The sequence below is a fragment of the Bombyx mandarina genome, chromosome 23 (assembly GCF_030267445.1).
Source record: "Bombyx mandarina strain Sakado chromosome 23, ASM3026744v2".
NCBI lineage: Eukaryota > Metazoa > Arthropoda > Insecta > Lepidoptera > Bombycidae > Bombyx > Bombyx mandarina.
The window spans coordinates 10,497,096-10,512,794 of NC_143229.1; the positions used below are offsets into that span (position 1 = coordinate 10,497,096).

The following is a 15,699-nucleotide window of genomic DNA, read 5'->3' on the forward strand; positions in this document are numbered from 1 at the left end:
GAAGCTACACTATTCCCGAGTGACATAGGCTATAATTTTTTTTTAAAATAATTAGGTATTCTTACTAAAACTCCAATAATGTAACCCAAGGTGTAAAAAATTACCTAAAATATTCTTTACATCGCGTGCCCTGCGAAAACTATTGATGATAGAATAAAATAATGTACTACGACTTTGTAGAGCACATTATTATTTCAAAAAGTGTCGATTATGTCTAACTATTATAGTTACGCCGCAATAAGTGTTCTTTTATTTAAAAAATAAAACAACGTCAAATATCGTTGAAATTTTCGTTTAAGACCCGAGCGGAGCCGGAGCGGGCCGCTAGTATTGTAATAAGGACGTTGACAGAAATTGAAATGATCAAAAACCGTTCTTAATCTTTTTAAGCAGAGGCACGTCGGCACTGGAATATATTTGTTATGGTTTTCATTCGTCGTTAATGTTCGAACCAATGATGAGTCAAATTAAAAGTAACTTACCGAACATTAACGCCTGTGTGAGTAAAATATTAGTATGTCATTAAAATACGACATTTTCAAATAGTGACTAAATTTCCAAAACAATGTCATTGGTACACCATCTAAAAGCCATTAAAGAAATCTGTGAATTAGTAGATTGCCTAAATTGTCAAAACCAGAATTTACGAGGTCGATGGTAGACTATTTTGATACAAATGCAATAGATTTGGAGCCACTTCGGTCGCCGTTCTTGTCGAGCTCAGCGATTACGACGAAGAGAGCGAACTGACTACTGAGTTTCTTGCCGGATCTTCTCAGTTGGTAGATTCTGTGAAGAATGGTTATTGCTAGGGATAGTGTTAGCCGATTCTCTCAGGTTGAGCTCTACCCGTCCCAAAGCTGGCATAGCCCCTCACGCTAGTATACTAATTATAATTGTATGTTATTATATATTTAAATATATAGTAATAAGGAATAGGCCGGGGAAAAAAGGAGTCACGGCTTGTACGTAATGCGGTGTGTGTTCAAAAGTGCTCACAGCCGGCAGCTTGTTGACAAAATATTTAATTTAGCGACGGCGTTTAGTAAGTTTAATTTGTTGCTAATTTTATTTATTTATTATCTTAATTTATCTGTGATATGATTCGAATGTCCACTTTAGCTATAATGTCGCTGTAAGTATGAACTAAGTTATGAACTAGTTCCTTCTGCTCAAGACTCAATACAAAGACTAGCAAAGAGATGTTGCTTCTGTTATTTGTACAGATATTTCATTCCTCTCTTTTTCTTCCTACCTAGCCTTGAGAGGCTATTTCAGCTTCACCATGACGTGTAGGTCTCGGGCTCAAACCGGAGTGTTCCTAACACTGGCCCTAGCAAGAGCAGTGCTTCGCATAATCTACCACCGAATCGGAAACGAGAGTCACTGAGAAGATCCGGCGAGAAACTCAGTGGGCTGAATTTCTATGGGAACCATCCCGTAATATCGTTCCGTTTCCCGTAATGTTCTTTCTACAATTCTTTTTATTATACTTCTCGTCATTCGAGGTGATTTAATCGGGAGTGTGGTTCCTGTTCCAGTTGAAAATAAAACTAGAATATTTTTTTAAATTCCTTTGTGATTAGTGAGATGATTAAAGAGATATATATACAGCAGTAAAACCGTCTAGTTTAACTACGATAGTCAAAACACTTTTACAAAATACATATGTATGCTTGAGGGTAGATATTATCTTGTTGAACACCGAGTAAAACGAAGTCACCTTTGGTTTCTGATTTAATCAACAATATGTTAACTTGACAATTCACTTTAACACTTGTCCAACTTTAACCAGTACGTACAACAGTCACTGAATCACACAACGTAACAACGATATAGTAAGTGCACCGGGCAAACGCAGTCGAACGAATGTTCATTTCAAGGCACGTTCCGCCTTTTTATACTAGCCGGCGCAGCTGGCTTATGAGTCACTTCTGTTGCAGCTGTTGTTTACGAGTGGAACGACACGGCCGGCGCGCCTGGCTTGTGTGAGTCACTCCTATTGCACGTGCTGCATAACATAAATATCGTTAACGCCGTCACGGCCATACTGACGTGCGCTCGTCCTCGTGCGCGCATTCTTATGGTATGTCCGTGAACAACAAACGTGTTCGTTCATCCTGACATTAACGGATGCAACTTAAAACGTGGTCTATGATATTAACAATCTAGTACGGTTCGGTTCGCATAATTCTTCAGAAAATCCTATACTGGCTATAAATAACCTTCAGACTGCTTACATACCTGGGCCAGTTCATTTAAAACTCTTCAGGTATGTAAGTATGTCCCTTTTAACTTAGACCGGAATTGTTATCCCTTCAGTTTTTCGAACTGGACCGGATAATGCTAGACCGAATCGCAATCCCTGTAGCTAATTGTTGTGGCTAATCTGGATGAAAATCCCTATAGCCAAGCCATTGGACCGGACAGACCCTTCAATGACTTCACACTTTTTTTTTTTTTTTTTCCCTCTTTTTTTTTTGCTAGTCCGGATTAACATCTCTCTAGCCACATACAATTCTCTTTTTTTTTTTTTCTTTTTTTAATCTGCGTGTACGGTAGCGTTTGTTAAAACATTTCTTAAACCAGAACATTTATACGGAATTTCTTCAGAAATAGTGCGAGACCGACCATCGTTTTCTACATTTCCAACACCTGCACCTGAGGTGCCTGAGCTTACAGACATTGTATCACTACCCACAGACTATGTTTGCTGTATCGCTATTTGCGGACAAAAATGTCGCTTCTATTGTCAGTGATAGAGTCGTCATCATTAAGATCAGTTTCACGAACAAGATTAATTAACCCATCTGTGTACGCCGTCACGTCATCGTCACTATAATTTTCAGAAATTTCTAGTAGGCCTGACGGGCCTCGAGGTACTTCGCGTAAGTTTTCATGGGGAACTTTGTACACTAGAACCATTTACATATCTCAACTTATACCTATCGTTTTCCAAAACTGCAGATGATTGAAAGATTACTGGTGGCCCGGAGGCCTTTCCCGCTTCACCAGGACGGGTGGGCGAGCAAAGGCTCAGCCAAGAGGGGTGGGATTTGCTAACAACTGCCCGAGCGCCTCCGCAGGAGACCTAACAACTCAAGAGCAATTGCTTCGCGAATGAATCTACTACCGGATCGGAATCGCGACCCACTGAGAAGATCCGGCGAGAAACTCAGTGGGCTGATGCATGGGTTAGGTTGCACGTCGACCTCTTTGTCGAGTTCGACGAGTACGATTACTGGGGTTCCTCAGCCTGCTCCTAGTGTTAGAGCTGAAGGTATCTAATGCAAGAGTTATTGGATCTGATGGATCCGTAAGGACGTGTCTAGGGTGACTACGGTGACTTGTTCATGAAACCGCTTACTATTGAATAAATTACTATGGCTTTGTTTTATAAGACTACAGTCTGACCCTGAATGGAACATAAAGGGGGAGCCAAAACCACTTATCTGTAACACACTGAAGCTCTGGAACACACGTTGACGTCTCTGGTTGGACCTGCCACAGCACCTGGAGCAGTGTCGTTTTTCTTGTTGTAGCGCATGGAACACCCAGAAGCTACATGGCTCGCATCACCGCACACGTAACAGCCGACTTGCAGGCGAGAGCCGGGCGCCCACGGATGAGGAGGTTGTTCAGGTTTTGCAGGCTCACAGTCTCCTACGAGGCGGGGCGCCCTAGCGCAAGTGCAGCCGGAGCGCGGGGGCTCCAATATCGGCAGTCCGTGCTGGAGGCGTGGTCTCGTCGTTTGGCGGACCCGTCGGCCGGCCTCCGTACCGTCGAGGCGATCTGCCCGGTTCTCGCGGACTGGGTGGGCCGCGACCGCGGAAGTCTCACCTCCAGCTACCTGTGCAGACTCACAAGACATTTTACCACCATGCAAACTTCTTACCGCAACAAATCTTACCAGCCACCACGCAAACTACAATTTTACGGGTTCCATCTCTCTTACACGATGTTACTCCCACACTGAGGAAGCCAACCGCGAACACATGTCAAGCACGCACAAGCACGCACTTCACCGGAAAAACCTGCATCCGCCAGCGGCCGCATCGCCAGACACGAACTCACCGGACGTCTTATCTTACAGGTCACGACGACTTCAGATGTGTCAATTTTTCTTCCCCACGGAAACTTGCTTGCTTTCTTGTTTGCTTGCTTGCTGGAGCCCGAAGTCATCGAACGTGTAGTGTTATTGGTATTGAATCGAGTAGATTCTAAAATTTCAGCGACAATTCACAGTCTCATGTCCTGGTTTACTGTACTAGTGCCATGTAACTCTAGCAGTAGTCATTGGCTTAAAAACGATTTGTGTCGGAACTACCCACTCGTCATGACAGATCCATTATTGCGATCGAAGTTTCACTTGAGATTTGCACTTGCCTTAATTTCTTGCAATAGCTTGTTACGTGTTGTATTTCCGTTAGTAAACGCCATGTGATGACGTCGACAGTCAAACTGGGCAACATGAGCCAGAACGTAAGATGTGACGATTTCTTCGTGGCTCAGATCTTCCATCGAGGTAACAGAGACGTTATTACACGACTTACGTATGCTGCATTCACGCTCTTGTGGCGTACCACTACTAGTATTCTGATCTGCATCATGTTTTTTTTGCTGTACTTCGAACATGTTCAAACACGTCACGCCAGTGAGAGTAGAGTCCTGATCTCACTTCTGATGTAGCTGTTGTTTACGAGTGGAACGACACGGCCGGCGCGCCTGGCTTGTGTGAGTCACTCCTATTGCACGTGCTGCATAACATAAATATCGTTAACGCCGTCACATATAATCGTTGCCCGTAATAAAAACGAGATGATTATTATTATAAGTATAAAACAAATTGTAGTTACGATAAAACATGCTGATCGCGCGACCGGAAGTGATGTACACGTTTAAACAATTACAGATGCGTAGTCATTGAAATTGATTACGTGTAACAGATCAAACGTTATCTTCTCACGAGAGTTAGGTAACGTGTGAATTGTTCTAGTTTATGGTTTTGTGTTTCCTTTTTGTCTTTCCGACTTTTTTCTAGTATATGTACTATTTAACTTTAACAAAGTAGCCGTTTGGGTTTAATTTTTTTGTGTTTTTAGGCTTGTGCAAACTTGTTAAGGTTCAATGGAATATGTATTAATAGTTGTTATTAGACCCATAAAAACTGCTGATGATGTTTTAAAGTAGCCCGTTTCGTTTGGTTGTCAGGCGTTGCCTTCAGAGCTCATAGATATCGGACCACAAATGTCATCACTTATCTCTTGACTACTAGTGGTTCCCCGGTAGTCGAAATTCGACTATAATTAATTAAAATCATAAGTTTGTACATTATTATGATTCTATTGTCGAAGATTAATATACTTTTATAATCACAGACTACATACTACAGACTACAGCCAAGACTACACTTTAGACAAATATTAATAAAGACAAACAATATCAGATCTATTCTCAATTTGACTACAGACTATATATAAGCAATAAAAAAAGTTTGACAATAAACAAATAGTATGCGTGCGTGTTGTGTCAAATACATGGTAGAGTGTGTAATATTTTTTTATTGATTTAATGTATTTATTATGCATATGAAAAAAAAATTACAATCTGCACTCCTTCTCTATATGTTCTATAAGTGTGGGATATTGCATACTCCTCCGATGGGGCAATTTTCGTAAAAAGGGGTACAAAGTTTTTGCTTAACGTATTAAAATATAGATTACCTATTCTTTTAATAAGCATAGTTAGTATTTATATTGTACAATATAAATAGTAGAGCGTCTATTTTCTTTAATTATTATTCAATCAATGCACCTATATAGTACGCTATTTTCTACATCACCAATGGTGGACTGGTAGGCAGTGTCTTAGGCATTAAGTCCGCCAATTTACGAGAATGTGCATGAGATGTAGTAATAAATAAATAAATAAAACTAAAATAAAAAATGTTTACTATTTTTTGTTAGATATTGTTATTCTAATTTCAACCTTATCAAATGTGTACTTTAATACGAAAATCGAGGATGAATGAACAAAACTAAATACGGTAACTGAATGCTAAAATCTTGGCAGATATCCTAGTATTATGTAATGCACGCCCTCATGTAATTTATTTTGTTACGTCTGTGATTGACGACATAAGGATTTAGTACAAGAGAATTACTTCACTGCTTTTATTAAATTGATACATTAATCATAGTTTTGTATTGTTATAAAATATATTACACATAAATGTACTACTGTCGTGCGAGTTGTATCTTAGATGATAACAATAAATCTAAGCCATTTAACTACTATTTATTTGTTCTTAATCGATATTATTTTGTTTATGAATTTATAATTGAAATTAAAACTATATGGGATGTCGCATAAGATTACAATAAGAAAAATACAATAGAATGCACGTATGGTATAAAAGGCCACATGACACAAGGTAGAAGATGGTATACTGTATAAGATGGTATATATATTTGCTGGAGTCATGGTCCAGACGGCTGGCTGATCCTTCGGCTGGTCGTAGGACCGTCGAGGCGATTCGCCCGGTCCTTGTGGATTGGGTGAATCGTGACAGAGGACGCCTCACTTTCCGGCTCACGCAGGTGCTCACTGGGCATGGTTGCTTCGGTGAGTTCCTGCACCGGATCACAGCCGAGCCGACGGCAGAGTGCCACCATTGTGGTTGCGACTTGGACACGGCAGAGCATACGCTCGTCGCCTGCCCCGCATGGGAGGGGTGGCGCCGTGTCCTCGTCGCAAAAATAGGAAACGACTTGTCGTTGCCGAGTGTTGTGGCATCGATGCTCGGCGACGACGAGTCGTGGAAGGCGATGCTCGACTTCTGCGAGTGCACCATCTCGCAGAAGGAGGCGGCGGGGCGCGTGAGAGACGCGCAAGCCCGCCGCCGTCGGGCGGGGGCCAGGGAGGCGGATCTCGCCCAAGCCCTGGCCCTCTAAGGGTTTCGGGTCCCCTTCACATGTCGGTCTGGGGACCGGCGAAGGGGGCCTAAGAAGACGACGTGCAAGCTGCTCTGCACGCGTTTTACGCAAGAGCATCCGGGTGATGGAAGGCCGACTATCCTCGACCCACGCTGGTTCTGACCCAGCGGGGTATTCCGTAGGATAACCCATTCTAACCGGCGCCATCTAGGCGGGCTCCGGATAGCCTGCCGACCGAGAGGGCTGGTGGTCGTGGCGCCGACGACCGCCAGTCCGGCGTCCCGAGGGGGAGGGTGATGGGAGAGATGTGCTCCGCACTAAACGCTTCACTTTCCCCCTTTGCCTTTTCATGGGTTCTGTCTCATGCGAGGTTCGGACGCGGGTTGTTGAGCGACAGGAGGTTTTAGTCAGTTCGACTCCGACATGCCCCGCCCTTCATCCCCAGGGGAGGGCGGAAGTCCGGCGATTTCCTCCTGACCAAAAAAAAAAAAAAAAGAAGATGGTATACACATTGTGATGTTTGTATAAAACTCACCGTCAACTGAAACTTAACATAACCTAAGCTTGTCAATCAGTTACTGTAATATTTAAAAACAAAAGGCTATCGATTTTTTTTTTATTACTTAGACGGGTGGACGAGCTCACAGCCCACCTGGTGTTAAGTGGTTACTGGAGCCCATAGGCATCTACAACGTAAATGCGCCACCCACCTTGAGATATAAGTTCTAAGGTCTCAGTATAGTTTCAACGGCTGCCCCACCCTTCAGAACCTAGCCAGAATATTTCATGGTGAGCTTTGATTGTAAGTTTTGTTAAAGTTTTATATGTACAATACTAGACAAACCCGACCTGATTTCCTGGTGAATCTTCGATTTAACTTCGATTCGATCGCTATCAAAATTTCATCCAAATCAATCTAGGCGTTTCGAAGTCTATTGGAAATATACACATCAGCTTTTATATATAGAAATATAATTGAAAATGAATAAATGTAGCTTTGTTTGTTTGTGTTCGGGACGTTCACGCTACAGTTAAAATTTACAGAATAAGTTAAAATTTGTAGGTACAATCGTTACGATCGTACTTCACGCGCACTGGGTTTACTTTTATACCTAATTATGATATATTCAGCAATATTAAATACAAAATTAATTTTTATTTTTATTTTTTTATTGCCTTTGTAGGCAGACGAGCATACGGCCCACCTGATGGTAAGTGGTCACCGTCGCTCATGGACGTCAGCCATGCCAGGGGCAGAGCCAAGCCGCTGCCTAATTTATACTAATATGAAAGATTGATACTATAATATAGACATTTAACTTTGTTATTATAAAGACACTGCGAAACATAAGAAAGTCTATGCGCAATTTATTCAATACAGGAAGAAAGTTGATACTTTTTGCAACAGTTGCTAAAAGTGTTTTATCCAATTACAAACCTTTATATTACGAAAGAACGAAATTAACACCAATTATCCGCATCAGATATAATATTATACGCCTGTTGGTAAAGTTTGTGGTTTTAATTAGGCGAATATTATGTTTCGAAACAATTGTCACGATGCACCGCATTGCATTTTGAGTCGAATTGTTGCCGTTTATGTATGGTTCTTTTTTTTTATGAGAGTGCGCATAAAACCTATCGCATGGCCAGTTATAAAAAAAAAGAAGAAAAAAAAGAAGACCATCGCCGACCGCATCGCGCGCATTTTACGTCCACGCACGCGACGCTTGTTTTCATATCAACAATATTTTGGACTTTTGTTACTTTTTTATTACGAACTCCTACTGACGATCATCCTTGTCGTTATGCGAGTGTTATACCCGTTTTGTGAACACAAATAATTTCAAGCCGTCAGGCTGACTGCCGCCACTACGCTTCGTCCACCAGTCACGTTCCTTGGATTCTACAGTCTGCAAGAAGCCAGCAACGGGTTGGCAGGTACTTACTCATTTTAAAATTCCTTAGCCTCGACCTGCTCCTGTTTTTATTTGGCCACCTTTTGGCGATATTCGCCTCCGCAGGAACCTCCGAAATATAGAACCAGCGCACCGCCGTGGTGAAAATTTCTAGATTTAGTTTTTTCCTACTAGTATATGAAATATGTACCATTACTCTAACTCACGAAGCCCCATATACGTCATTCTCGAATCTCAAAAAATTTCAGAAATTCTCTGCTACATATTTTTATTGCTTAAATAGATGTTTGTATTCAGTCGGTAACGGTTAATTATTGGATCCTCCGGGGTCTTACGTGGGTAAATATTCTATGGTCATTCTTATATTTTATTAAATTTTAATACTGTTAGTACCAATCTAAAATTCTCAGTTTGAATTGGATTGGGACAAACTCTTGTAACTGAATCTGCTAAGCTCATCAAAAATAACGATTCGTTGTTATTGCAAATAATAACCATTTCAATGTAAATGTACTATTTCATATTTCAAAAGTTTGAGTTCGTTGTGAATTATGCAAATTTTGAAATGACTGGCGATAATCGTTTCGCTTTGGGAAATTGATTGGAAACAAAACATTGAGCTAATTAAGTTTTGACTTCCGCGCATTGCGACTTAAGCGCATTACAACATTGGGTGCTGAGACTGAAGAACGCAAAGCAGAGACATTGTCTTCGTATCGATTTCAAATATTAGAACATGTTCAAATTAATCTTTGGCTTATTATTGCTGTCAAAGATAGACCGCAAATAATTATCCCGATCGTAAATGATTATCAACGCTCTTTCCAGTAAGTAAGCACAAATCCGTTACTTCTCTTACCTATATTTGTGCTAATATTAATAACATATTTGCCAAGTTGAGCTGCACTGAAACGTATAATATTTTCGTATCGTTGCTTAAGTAGCTTGCGTAGTAATATTTTTGATTGCCACACGAATATTAAGGTGATAACAATAAAATCGAAGTCCAGCTAAGTTTGGCCATAATTTTTTTTAAAAAACCTGCAAATGTTATCACAATCGTTAAAGACAAAAGTTTTTTGTTACGAAATCATAAATGTATCTCTACGAATCTTAAAGAGTAATAAATATTAAGATATTTAGAGAGTATATGGGTAAACATAAATAATATTATGAAATGAAGGCATACTTATGACTATTTCGTATTTTGTTGATTTAATTTCTTTATAATTGAGTTATATTTAATGTATTAAATATAATGTTTGATGTCACTTATCAACAGTTTTCATAAAAGAGTGTCTAGCAAAACAAACAAAAAATTGGTTAAGACTCATTAATGTAATTTAAAAAAAACAAAAAAAAAGGCAAGCAAAGGAGCGCGCGCTCGCCTAAAACGAAATGGCGCGAATAGTTTTGAGGTTAAATATTACACACGAGTATACGTACTCTTGAATATCGTAGTTCTTATTTAGCAGTCGTGAAATAAAACAATAAGCAAAGAAAGCGTTTTCTTCAACAAAGGCAGTTGAGATTGAGCACAATTTATGAAGTAATTTTAAGTATTTTGGGATAAAAGACAATGTTAGGTTTAGCGGGGTCGTGAACTGCAGTGGGTTGTAGCAGAAGTGATCAGGAAATGAGGATAGTAGTGTGGGACTAGAAAGCGGTTAGAGTCAGTTGCGACGGATTATACGCCTACGAATCCGGCTTGCTCTGGAATGCTGAATGCTGTTGATAGTTTACGTTAAGCTGCGGGTGTTGATGACATACTGCTGTTGTGTTATGAATGCTGCAGTTATTCTGTCTGAGGTATACAGGAAACATTCATCATTACTCGGCCATGAAAATACTGATGATTGAATTATTAGTTCACATTTAATAAGTAATTCATAAACTCATTAAACGAAAACACAAACAAATTACGGCTACTAAATTGTTACTAAATGAAATATGAATCAATTCAATTTTATTTTTTTGTAGTTATAGAAAAAAAAATGAGAGAACGGAACTTCGAACAAAAGACGCAAATTACGTGTCATAATCTAAGAAATAGAAAGAAATATCAGTTTTTAGTTATGCTATTATGTGAAAAGCAATTATAGATGTTACGTAAGCCGATAAAGGTGATAGTTGCATGCCTTGTGATTTTATCGCCTTGCACGGATTGTAAGCGCATACAAAGCAGTGCAGAGCGCATGCTAGATTGTAAGCTTATATGCGCGGATAAAAATAACAAATAAGTTTGCTTAATCACGGACGGTTTAAAAATATCACATAAATAAATATAGAAAAATACCAAAGGATATCAGCAAACGATATCAACATTCATACAAATTAACAGATTGAAATGCCGAGCTGCTTTTCAAAATGTTTATCTTAAAAAATTGTATAGAATAATCGAAATCGAAAATAATATCGAATAAACATATTTTAAATAGATTCGTATTTACACGGTTGTGTAATTAAAATTATTTTAAGTTACAAATTATTATAAATTAAAATTAAAATTTCTCCTTTCATAGTTTCACATGTAAATCATGCATATTAAAAAATCACACATATATGCTAATTTTATAAATATGATTTGTAAGTTTTTATCATCTGATAATTTCAAGTTGGCTGTTAGATATTGATCAATAAAAAGCTCTTTAAATAAATGATTTATTGACAACCAATAATATCAGACTTGGCGTCAATCAAATGCTAAAATTTAAAACGAATTATGAATAGGTATGTTTGAGATCTGTTCGGTAATTAAATATATTAAATTTTATTGGACTATTTTGCCTTTTTTTACAACTCAATACAATATGAAATGAGTTTGAAACTGTCATGTAAAATGTAGTTTTATGCGGGTGTGTCAGTGTACTCATGTGTATTCTACAATACTTTAACTTTCTTAGATTTTTTTTTTCGAAAGCAAATGCGTGAAATATATGCGCTATCTGTGGAAATAATGATCACAGATTATATGAAACCAATAATAGTGATGATAATCTATTATAATCAAATAATAATTGTAGCGGTCATTCAATTCTACACTAAATTCCCCCTAATGAGGATTTAAATCGTAATCGAGATAAATACGGGCATATGAAGTGATGTAATATGTGACAACTCGTTCGACATTCCAAGTTTCACTTTCACGTGAATTACAATTTTGTATGTGGTACACATGAGCGTATCAAATCGCAACGAAACGTCGGGACTGCATTGCTTAGTATTCACGAAAGGTAGCCTTCGTAATGTTAAAAGAATGCAAATGCTTTTTTCCAAACAAAACATAGAATTTATCCATAGCTTAGAAGTGTTTACGCACACCGTCGTTTGAAGCAATAATAGCTCTCTAACTATGAATAAATGGGAACAGTCGAACAACGATGTTCATAGTCTTAAATGTATTAACATGTCTTGTGCCTGATATTGATTATAGCTCAGATTAAAGATATAGAATCAAATAACAGAGTAACTCAAACTATAAATTTGGGTTTCATAGTTCACGTTGAGACCTAAGCTTTACATCTCCATGACTTGAAAAACCTGTTATCCTTCGTATTTAAATGTATCGCGTTACTTCTTTGCATAAAAATACATCGTGATATATAATGAATGATACACTTTAGATAGTGCCACGCTTTATTTGTAAATATTAATGTTGTGATGTCGAAATTACCGAATCAAGAGCACGTGGTACCGAATTCTATTTATAAGTTTAATAAAAACTTCATTTTCATCCGAACCCGTTTATGTGTTTAGCGTTTAGTCTTTAATTTAAATAGTAAAATTGTTTGAATGCTTTCAATATTGCAGTAGCAAACCGCTCAGTACAGGAATGGTAAATTTGCGTGTAGTGAAATTAGATAAGAGGCATGTAGATGTTAACGTAATTTATCAATCCGGTGGAAGATAGCGTCGCGTGCTTTGTGCACGACAAGGTCCGCACGGCACACTACACCGACCATCGGCTTTTTAAGCCAATCATGTATAAACTTGCGAAATGAACGCAATTATTTATGTAAATATTTGGGGTAAGCGTGTTCCTTACAATGTTTAGATTGCAGCGGATACATCCATAATTATTTTTAAAATGAAATGCACCTAATTATGAGATTAAATTGGCGAATTTTTAATTTACTAGTTGCTGTATTTATTAAGTACAATTTTCGTTAATATACTTGCGTTTTTGATACTTTACTAGTCCTGATAGGGCGCCTGGTGAGCTTAGCGCTACGGGTGCTTACCACCACCCCGTCTATTGCCGTGAAAAGTAATACGTTTTAGTTTGAAGGGTAGGGCAGCTGCTATACCTACTACAAAACTGAGAACTCATATCTCAGGGTTGTTGGTGGCATTTATGTTTTTGATATCCTTGGATTCCGATAACCACTTAACCCCAGTTGGGCCGTGAGTTTGTTCACCCATCTTAGTAGTAAACAAATACCATGACATGGGGTAAATTGGGATCCTGGGGTAAATTGGGACAAACCTGCGGAAGATTCTCAAAGTACTTGTAGCACGGAATCTACCTAATTTTCTTTAAGGTAATATTTATCAATGTATAGAAGAAAAACCAAGTTAATTATGGAAGTACTAAACATGAGTTAAGTTGGTCCCAAAAATTCGTCAAATTAAATTTAAAATAGTGGTTGAAAAGTGCGTTTTAAAACAGCTTAAAGAACTTTTAAAAAAAGTGATATTATCGTTGTTTTTTCAATAAGATCACAGTTTATATAAGTTTTTAATACACCTGGAAATACCACAACAAACGGTAAGTTGCAATATTCTTATTTTAAATACAATATTTCGACAAAATAAAAAATGTATATTTTTTCCTTTCTTTTTGGGGAAAATTGGGACGTATGTAGGGTAATTTGGAACGAGACTGGAAAAATTAGGGACGAGAAAACACAAAATTGGAACGCCAAAAGACAAAATAGGGATGGCTTGTTAGGGTTGTCACTGATATCTTATAATAGATTTTTTAGCCTATACTATCACTTAATTGCGTGATGTAAAGAAGGTTAATGTGTTTATCAGTTAGTTTATGTAAGTATTATAGGTAAAAGAAAAGTATATATATAATTACTTTTTTTTCGCGACATTTACCTTGTAATATCTGCCCGGTCGTATGTTCTTTATAGCAATAAAAAAAATTAAAAGTTAAAAGAACTCAAACGAATCAAAACTTTTGTTATTTCAGAATCTATTCACGCATCGAATCATGATTTTGTTAACATTCACAATGAACACACACAAATAAAAACAGGCCTCAGATTTTAAATGTACCATTAATTAAAAATCCGAGATATCCAATTATGAGTGAGTGAATTAATTGAGTTTAGTTATTTCGCTTAGAAAGAATTTCTTTTATTTTTGTTATTATTGGCAGTAATCAGATAAAGCTGTTTTTTTATCTTATTCACCTGATATCTTACTCTTGCTCAAAGATTATTTTGAAAATGTTGATTAAATAAAATTGTATTATTGCATTTCCAGTCCTTTTGTTTTCTATTTTTTATTCTATTTTATGATTTTGTTTCAGAGTTGTGATTTTTAAGGAAATTAAATAATAATTTTATAAAATATAACATGCACATACTTTTTTTGATCATTGTATTGTTGATTATCATTCACGTCACATCGCTTCGGAATAGAAACTAGCTTAATTTACACTATGTTGTGTATTGTGCTTAAATTATGGATTGTGTTCATCATTTCGGTCCATATAAATAATTATATGGCACCTACCTATATATCGCAGTACTGCGAGTTGACAACCCTTACAAATATTCCAATTTAACCCTTAACCGTGTCAATTTACCCCGGACGCTGGGTAAATTGGGACGGCCATTATTTTACCGATTATTTCTTTAAAATGAACAATTAAAATAATGTAACGGTTTTTATCACCTTGGTACGTTCAAGACTCAACTTATTTCTTTGGTTGAGCAGTGACTATTTAATTGGAACTATTTTAAAATTCAATCTGAAGGTCGATTTTGTCCCTATTTACCCCATTGTACGGTACTTACCCAATTATAATTAAGACGGGCTCAACCTCTTCAAGCAAATAAAATTATTCCTCATGTTGGTTTCAATTTACTGCACAACAAAACACTATTTTTATAAACGTCATTGTAAATAAATAAAAAGTAATTTAAGATAATCGCTAAAAACAATTCGATTAAATCGAATCGAATGTTGATCTTGACCCAGATCGGTCGTCTGAAATGTCGAGTGTTCGATCTGTATTGCGAACCAGTTAGAGATTTTGTGAAAGCATTATCGAGCGAACGGGTGATTGACACCCAGCACAGATAAATACCAATAGACCAAGGTTGTCTATTGTGCTCGTGTCAGCATTTATTGTGTTGTTGCGATTAAGAATAATCATAATAAGAAACTGATAATTTTTACGAAGGATTTACAGTACGATGTATACAATAGCAGAGACCACAGTCTTCCCTGTTTGACCACTGCTTCTGTAGACAGTACGATGATTTGTGTACGATGTGATGTAATTGTAAATTTAGTCATTAAAATAAATTCATCACAAAATTATAGTAATGTTTATTTTATTAACCACATGACGAATCCTTCATATGATGAAATTAATTCTGAAGATTTTTGTGTCTGTAATTGTGAATTTTAATTTCCTAAATGTGTCTCATAATGCTTTTGAATGAATACTCAAGATTGGAAGTACTGAACACATTTTTTGTTTGTTTCCCTTGTAGGCAGGCGAGCATACGGCCCACCTGATGGTGAGTGGTTACCGTCGCCCGTGGACTTCAGCAATGCCAGGGGCAGAGCCAAGCCGCTGGCTACCGTTACAATTTAGGGTT

At 37.7% G+C, this 15,699-nt stretch overlaps 2 protein-coding genes across 3 annotated transcripts in view; both read right to left on the reverse strand.

The window, feature by feature from the left end:
* The window catches only part of LOC114250951 (uncharacterized), a 61,357-nt gene that overhangs the window by 29,497 nt on the left and 16,161 nt on the right, over positions 1 to 15,699 (reverse strand). The gene's annotated exons all lie outside the window — the stretch shown is intronic.
* On the reverse strand, positions 1,725 to 4,766 carry LOC149500180 (uncharacterized). Of its 2 annotated transcripts, none has more exons than XM_089737444.1 (2): positions 3,453 to 4,766; positions 1,725 to 2,008 (listed from the first exon to the last, which is right to left on the reverse strand). In XM_089737444.1, the coding sequence occupies exons 1-2, from the start codon at positions 3,869 to 3,871 to the stop codon at positions 1,951 to 1,953; spliced, it is 477 nt and encodes a 158-aa protein (XP_089593570.1). In that variant the 5' UTR covers positions 3,872 to 4,766; the 3' UTR covers positions 1,725 to 1,950. The 2 variants fall into 2 exon arrangements, with proteins under 2 accessions (XP_089593570.1, XP_089593571.1); XM_089737445.1 differs by having other exon boundaries at positions 1,725 to 2,011; positions 3,449 to 4,766.

Bases quoted from the DNA above. Each gene is read 5' to 3' on its own strand.
- LOC149500180 (XM_089737444.1), bottom strand. From the start codon at position 3,871: ATGTCTTGTGAGTCTGCACAGGTAGCTGGAGGTGAGACTTCCGCGGTC. The intron at 2,009-3,452 runs ATAAGTGGTTTT...GTTATGCAGCAC, and splicing joins AGAGCTTCAGTGTGTTACAG to GTGCAATAGGAGTGACTCAC.